General features: G+C 42.9%; 1 protein-coding gene across 1 annotated transcript; it reads right to left on the bottom strand.

Annotated features, from left to right (window-relative positions):
• Window positions 1-571: 571 nt before the first annotated feature.
• Window positions 572-8,273, bottom strand: C6H14orf180 (chromosome 6 C14orf180 homolog). Its single transcript, XM_009491560.2, is given in 5 exon segments — window positions 572-774; window positions 3,537-3,563; window positions 5,451-5,577; window positions 7,961-8,188; window positions 8,190-8,273. Coding segments are annotated over 5 exon segments (669 nt in total).
• Between the last annotated feature and the right edge of the window lie 274 nt (window positions 8,274-8,547).

Genomic DNA, 8,547 nt, shown 5'->3' with positions numbered 1-8,547 from the left:
GGGATATCCCACACCATATGACGTCATGCTCAGCATATAAAGCTGGGGGAAGAAGAAGGAAGGAGGGGACGCTCAGAATGATGGTGTTTGTCTTCCCAAGTAACCGTTTTGTGTGATGGAGCCCTGCTTTCCTAGAGATGGCTGAACACCTGCCTGCCAATGGGAAGTAGTGAATGAATTCCTTGCTTTGCTTTGCTTGTGTGCATGGCTTTTGCTTTACCTATTAAACTGTCTTTATCTCAACGCATGAGTTTTCTCACTTTAACTCCTCTGATTCTCTCCCCCATCCCACTGGAGTGAGCAGCTGTGTGGTGCTTAGTTGCTGGCTGGGGTTAAACCATGACGGACCTCAGGGTGCTAGTATGACCACCCACTGATGTGGAAAATTGAAGAAGAAAAAAGAAAGGAGAACAAGTGGCTGCTGGACAGTGCACAACAGGGGTGGTTTTCTTGCTCTTCAAGGTGGATACTCATGGTCTTCCCTGTATGTGGCTGGAGTAGACTGGGAGCTTTGTGCTACTGTGTGCTGGTTAGCAGTGCTCTGAGATGCCTGTCAGGCCAGAGGACATTGCTACTGCCTCATAAACCAAGTCCAGCATTTCTGAGCAACGTGTCTTATCTGAAGAAAGAAGATAACAAGTCGGGATTGAAATTCCTCCAGGAATTTGACATCTTTCTCCATGCTGGTGTAGTAGAGACTCACAGCGAGGATCAGCACTGCACAAAATGAGAGCCACAGGAACACAGGCAATCCAGATGATGACCTGTCATCTACTGAACGTTGATGAGGAGAAAAAAGAAAGCAGCATTATTTTAGTGTCATCTTAAACACGTCCCAAATTTGACCCCCTGCTGATGCATTTTTCCCACTTTTCTGGGAACATGGGGCTCTGGTTGTGAGTACTTCCATAGGCATCAGTTAAGTGACAGTGAGTCACACCTTCTGATGGAGGGTGGTGAGTATAGAAGATCTCATGTAATGGAGAATTTACAGAGTTTAATTATATACAATAAGAACAGGATTACCATAGCTGATGTCTGATCTCAAGTTTCCCTCCAGCAATTATTTTTTATACCTTTATGCCAAATGTTAAGTTCAATACCAGGAGAATATTAAGATACCTTGTCTAATTATTTAATGCTCATAATGTTCCATAAAAGAGAGAAGATCTAGATTTCTGTCTTTTTCCCTGGTGACTCAGCTTGTTTGGGGCTCCTGCTAATTACAGTAAGAACCAAAATGTGACTCCATTAACTGAGAGGCATATTTAGAAAGCTCTGGCAGGTTTAACCTCTCTATAAGTGCTAGGTATGCTAATTAGACTGGAACATCCTCTGCACTTGCTCTTAAGCAGGAGGACACTGTAAACATTTTTCTTGTTCAAGTTCAAGTATGTTTAAAGTGCCACAGGTCAGGCACAGTACACATGTGGAAATCAATGGGCTACATTTAACTCACTGACATCTGTGCCCCAGCCCTTGCATGTGTGTATCCATCCACGGGCCTCAGGGATCCAGTTTGATTCACATCTGGCTGCTCTGTTTGACTGCATGGCCATTGCACAATTGGTATTATTTTATAAAGCACTTTGAGTATTAAACATGCAGTATAAAGCCAAATTCATGCCTGAATAAAAACCCGTAGTGTGCAGCTATTTTCCTGCCATATACACATAATCAATAAGGAGATAAAAATGTGGTGTGTATTATTATGGGTAAAGGGCCAACATTAGCTGTAACATATTTAAATTAGCTTCTACTACGAGCCCCGGAATACACAGCAGTCAATTAAACTGTCATACAGATGTACAGAGAGGAAGGTAAAAGTCATAAAACCAAGCAAGAAACACATAATAATGTATCAAAAAGTGTATGGGGAAAAGGTAAAATGTTAATAGGCAGTCATTTTATAGCTAACCAGAAACCAAATCAATGTCCCATAATAGACTTGAGTGAATTATTTGCAGCAAATAATTTATTCATTTGAATTTAGCCCTTCCTTCTGTTTGCAAATTATCCATGAGCAGACTTCAATTTTTATAATTTTTTTTATTTGGCATTATTCTATAAATGGTTGATATGAAGATATTTAGCCAGGGAATTACTCACCACTTTCTGCTTTTGCAGAAATTTGTGATTTGGAAGTTGGTATTTCCCTTGTGTGATCTCCCACACCACAAGGTACAGTTCTTGACTGGGTAACTACCTGCTTTTCAAAGCACGGGGCCTGGCTGATGAGCATACCTGGTAATAGTGAAACTTTTCTGTGAAAGCTAAAAAGCTTTTCACATCAGCCCTTTTCAATGAAGTGCTTATAACCTTTTTCAATCTTGTGAAAGTTACTTTCCATGTGAAATTTCTGAGTGATCTCAAATGCAGACTTGGCTTTTTCTTATGCCCTCTCAATTAAGGAGTATGTTCAGTCCAGGAACAGAAAAAAATAATGTGGAAGAATAATCCCACCCACAAAATAGTGAAGAACTATGCTCACAACAGTTTCAGCACATCACTACAGTTATGTGCTTAAATGTAAATTTGCTCTTTTCTAGATTACAAATAGAAAATTAATGCTTAAATTTGTTAGTTAAATTTCACGTTGGAACAGCACACTCAGCCCTAGCCATGTGGCCAGTCTAAGAAAAAGACAGCTCATCAGAGAAAAGCACTGGACAGGGATACAGGAGATTTTGGTTCAGTTCCTGCCTTGGACATACATTTCCACATCACCTGAGGGATATTTGGTCTTTCCTTTTCCACCTGGCTCTTTCCTGCCTATAGCGCCTTGTTCCTAGCCCAATAACTACATTAGCTGATGCTGCCATTGGCATGAGCATACAACCCCTCTTCCTGGGCAATAGGGACAGCTAGGGTATGTGTGGGGACATCTGCTTCCTTTCAGCCTTCCAATGCTATGGTTCTGTGCATGTGTGTATACATACATGTATATGTGTACCCCTCTCCCCTTGCTGCATTGCATAGAGCAGAGGCTGCATGTTGGCCAGGGCCTCTAGAAATGATCACCATCATAAGAACATCCAGATACACACATTTGCTTGAGGGTCTGTGAGGCTGGCTGGCCTCAAACGTCCTTGCAAACAAAAAAGAAAAACCAAATTATTTTTATTATTTCTACCCTGCTGCCAGCATATAAATGAATTGTCTCTTCCCCACATATGAAAGTCAGCAGGGACAACTACTGTTTTGCTTGGGGTGCTTTTCTTGCATATCTTAGTGGAAAACCTGTACCTATTCTATCGCCATAAAATATATTAATTATATTTAAATTAAAAATAGCTTCAGGGATTTCATTTTTGTTTCCACTATTTGTCTTACTAGATGTTTTGTTTAAAATACTGCACCAGACCTCATCAACACCTTGTGCTTCATATGCTGAGAAGAAAAAGCAACAACCACTGACAGTATGAAATACTTCGTATATGGAGGATATATTTGCACAGTGCATCCCAGCAGCCGCAAAGCAAACTCAGGTTAGCGCCATGGATAGCTCACAGTTATAATGTGAAACTTCAACTTACCCACTACGTAGTCACAGCAGGTAATGGCTAGAAAACAGAATGAAAATGTTCTTACACGCCTGGAAAGGCCTCTGTGCAGCAGATGAATAAGCAAGCAAGCACTAAGCAGTCTCTCTGAAATTGCCTGTCACCTTATAGATGCTGAGCTACCTCTTACACTGCTTTTGTCTGTACAGATTTATGCCAGATGAGGATCTACCCACTAAATGCAAACATGCAGAGGTAGGTGCACTTCAGAAAAGTGAAAAAAATGTATTGTTTGGGGGATTTCAGAGACAGAGATTGCTGCTGTTGTAGAGAGGTCAGGAGTCAGCTCTCACAAAAAAGACCTCCCTATTCCACATCTGTTCTAGAAGGGAAAGGAGGTAGACCAGCAGGCTGAGAGAATGAAAGTTAAGAAAGCAAAGCCCACTGTCAGATGCAACTTTCATCCAACAACATCCCGGAACTGCCTCTGCTTGGCAGCCAGGACCCAGATGCAATCCAGGATGAAAAATCCAGAGAATGGAAAAGTTTCAGTGGTGCCAGCAACCTTCATTTTACCAGCCTCTACATTAATAATGTTGCATGGGCAAACAGCAAACTGTCTTAATCACAGACTGTTTGCAACACAGAATACTAATTATGGGTTGGGACATTTCTCATGTCTTCATGGAAAAGAGTCAGAGTCTCCTCTGTCCTTGCAGCTGCCTGGAGCTCAAGCATGGCTATGCTGAATTCAGAGCCGGTGAGACGTGAACCAGGTCCCCCGAGCTGGACTGACTACAGGATAACCAGTCCTGATCTGGGGGCATGGACTCTGGCAGGGAGCTGAAGGACGTATTACATCTCATCAAAATCCTGCTCTTGAGCAGTCAGATGAGCTTTGGAGAATTTAGGACCAGCTCACTGAGTCTTCCCAGGAGTTCTGATTTGATGGGAAAGCCCAGGCCGTGTCAACAACCTCATCAAGAAACAGCTTTTCACTCCTGCATTAGGAGGTGCCAGAAACAATGTATTGCAAAACCAATGCAAGGGCTGTGTACAAACACAGTAGAGGATGCCATGACTTGTTTTTAGAAGCTGAGTAGCAGTCCAAACAGGTGGCTGACATAGAAATTTTACCATTCTGTCACCTGTGTTTTTACTGACTGACATACAAAAACAATACAATTTTAGTTCCTTACCAATAAATTTTTCTTAGTTGGGTCAGTTTGTGAAAGTCAGAATGAAGCAACAGTTCTTATTTGGTTGTGAATTGTATATAGCACGTGCAGAAGTGCAAACTGGATCCTTGTGCTAGACCTCTGCTTAAGGTCACTCCCAGTTGACCTACCTGCAAACTGATATTTTTGGCTCATGAATGAAAGACCAGAGGTTATGTTAGCTGTATCATTCCTTGGGTGTCCTCGTTGGCAGAAATGGTTAGATCATGGGTGTTTTTAACCCCAGGGGGGCCAGCCAGGCTCAGACCTTTACTATTGTATCCCGTGGCATGCATGCTGCTCAGAAACATGAAAAGGCTGGCTCCCTCCCCACCATTACATCCTAGTTACCCAGAATGACATAAGTGTGTTTAAATTTGATCTGAGATCCTTTTCTATAAGTGGAAACATTGTGCTGGGGTAGACCTGGGGCTCAGCCAAACCCATAGCCTACAATGATCCCTGTGGGGACTGACTCGGGAGTTCACTGCGAGAACAGCCCTGAGGCTGCTCTAACGTGATGCAGGAGCCTGTCTCCTCCTAGGGCAGGCAGGCGAATGGACCAGATACAATTCTGCAGAGCACAGAGCAAAAATTATCTGTCCTCTCCTCCGAGCTGAGCTCAAAATCACAAATAACATTATCAGAGGGGGAAGCAGATGTGGACAGACAGGGTGAATGTTAAAAAGCTAGAAAGGTCATGCCAAAAGGCTTAATAGGTTGAGCGTACCATGTTCAATGACTTCTTCTGGCTCACGAAATCGAACTCTTCTTTCTGCTTTCCGCTTTTCCCCCACGGCTTGGCCCACAGGTGGCCTTTTCCTCAGTATTGAAGGAGGATAGCTGCTGTCATCTGTCTAAGGAGTTGATCAAAACACAAAACACATGGCTATTCAAGCTGGAGTAATGCATCTCAGTGAAGCTTTGAGCTTTTGTGGCTATGTTACCATGTCCCTCGAAGGACATGGTATGAAACACATCTGTTTTGACATTTTTAGTCAGACCACTGTAATATTTATAGCAAGACAATATGGATATTCCTTCATTGTCATAGACCTTCAGTACTCTAAAGCTGTCTTCTCAGAAAAAAAGGTTGGTTAAAGTAACAGACAACAAAGTATTCAGAAAGGATTTCTCTAAATTGGAGTGAACAGTTACTGAAGATGGCTGCTCAACAGCCCTGGGGTACACAGACATAAATGTGATATGAAATATATGAACCATATCATTGGGAGCACCTTTGAAATGTTGTTCTGAGCTAAGCAGCTCCATTCTGAACGCAGTGTTGCCATTTCAAAAACTGAGACTATGCAGCAGTCTTGGGTTTGGACACTATCCTGATGGGTATGAGAAGGTAATTTGTTTGCACTTCGGTATCACAGTTGTGTTGTTGCTCTGGTTTTTGCTTGGAAGCCACACTCAGTCTTTGATAACAGAATCAGATTGCTGTGGATTCTGCCAAATTACAAGAAACAGAGCTGCAATAATAGTACTAAGTCCCTCTTCTGCATAGGAGTGCTCCCACAGTCAGCTCCCCAAAGTGAATCCAAAGCATCTGGGTTCAGAGACACCCACTGTCCTCTGAAAGTGGAGAGCAGGTGGCAAATTTTCTACTTTTCAAAGACCTAAGTGGGTGGCAGACATTCTCCATGTTTTATTTTTACTTTAAGATTGAAGGCATCTTGTCTACCCCTTTCTCCCCCTTCCCTCCATTCCTCTGCTAGGTAAAGGGTGTTATTTCTTAGATGGTTTGTTTGCTCTTTCTGGTCACTTTCCCTGCTCCTTGTTTTTTCCCTCATGCGTCATTTCCCCACTCACTGATTGCACGCTCCTTCCTCCATGTTTTTCTTCCTTCTTTAATCTTTCTACTCCTCAATGCCTGCTACTCTTGCCCATTTTTAGACTCAGATACCCTTGATCTATACCTTTTCTCTTTGGATGCCTTCCCCACACTCACCATTTCACACACCCACTCCTTGGGCTGCAGAGGCAGGATTAAGTCCCATTAACTGCAAGCTGGGGGTGTCAGACCCCAGAGTACAGAGGATAAGTAGGTTTCCCTATGCATCACACTCCGGATAGTCTCAGAAAGGCACATAACATAGCCAGCAGGAACAGCCATGGAGTGAGGAACATCTTCAGCTTTGATACCTTCTCCTGAGGGATTTATAAACCAGATTTCAGCTGAACTTATCACTGACAAGGATGCTTTCTCTGAGCTTGGAGTCATACAGACATCCATACCACCTCTGCCTCATGACTGAGAGCAGTGTGTGTTGGAGCTCCATGTTTTTTATTCAGCAGTTCAGAAGCTGGAATACCCATCCAGGGTATGGGAAACCTGGATTCAACTTCTTTCTAAGTCCAAAGGAATATGAACCCCCACCTCTTATACGCATGCCTTTATCATCAGAGCTATGGTGCACATGTGGGAGAAGGGAATCTCAGTCTCTGCCACTGAAGCCATCATGTTCAGCCTAGAATAATTAAATATTAATTGAGCTAAAGAAAGAAAGAATGAAAGAATGACTTTACAGCCTGGTGTTTGGGTGCTCCCTTGGGGTGGGAGAAGTCTGCTCCTATCCTTGCTCCAATGAATACTTAATATGAAATACTTAAATATTCATTGGAGCAGTCACTGGGAACAGGGTCTCTCATCTACCAGGTGAGTACCCTAATCACTCTCCTATAGCCACACACACACACTTGTGGCATAATGAATATTTAATTACTCTGTGTAAAATGAAACAGGTTTAGGGAGACACAGCAGAAGATGCCCGGCTCAGACTAGCAGCGGTTATAGCTTTAGCTGGGAGGGCTCCTCCCATGGCACAGCCAAGGAAACCGAACCTTATATTTGAAGAGATTTATAACTCCAAGTGCAGCTCTTGTCCATATGAACTTTTCCAAACGGCTAACAGTTACATCACATCAGAGGAGAAAAAGATTAAACAACTAGCTGGTTGAGTAGCACCTAGACAAGGAAGCCTTAAAAATGAAGTGTCATTTACAATGTTTGCTAGACTTTAACAACTTATGGAAATCAAAGCTACTCAGTGTCAGAAAAAAAGGCTGCATTTCCCGCCCAGACAGAAACCCAGTGTTAACATACTGTGACAAGAGCTGGAAACCTACCAAAAGTGCTCGCTGGGAAATTATATGCCCTTAAAAACAACCCATTTGTGAAAAGCTCTGGGTGTTGGGCACAAGGACTCTATCGCTCACCAAGAGGTTACTTACCGGCAGCTCCTCTGCACTAGGATCAGAAGGCGGGGCTGGACATATTTGGGACATGTACTCTGGATGCCAACATGAAGCCTCCCACGCGAAGCTTCGGTTGGAAAGCCACTTGCTCAAGAAAACAAGGAGGACCAGGGGAAAGTGTCTGGAGATCCCTCTGCAGTAAGGACTGAGCAGGCAGTGACACTGAGCAGATGGGAGCAGCAGCAAATGACAGAGGAGTGGAAAAGAAGAGTTTCCGCCCTTCATACCAGTGTTGGCTTGGGAAGGATGACGTTACTTGAAATGTACTCAGTAGACAAAAATAGCACATAGTGATAATACTGATTGTGCAGCTGAAAAGCAGGGCTTTCCTGGCAACTGGAAAGGGGCTGAATGGAGCAAATCACAGATAAACACCTACGTATTTATATGTGTAAATGTGAAGTTGAGGCTGTTCTTTTTATGATTGCTGCATTTCCACGGTCATGTTGATCTCCTTTTCCAGAAGCCATTCCCAATCTCAAAAATCTTGCAAGTGGGATTGCTTTTAATCCTTCTCCCATTCAAAATATGTAGGTAAAACCATCATGAAATGATATAGATGT

This window comes from Pelecanus crispus, chromosome 6 (genome assembly GCF_030463565.1).
Source record: "Pelecanus crispus isolate bPelCri1 chromosome 6, bPelCri1.pri, whole genome shotgun sequence".
Classification (NCBI taxonomy): domain Eukaryota; kingdom Metazoa; phylum Chordata; class Aves; order Pelecaniformes; family Pelecanidae; genus Pelecanus; species Pelecanus crispus.
Note: the sequence above shows the minus strand (reverse complement) of the source record. Positions and strands in the feature narration are given on the sequence as shown.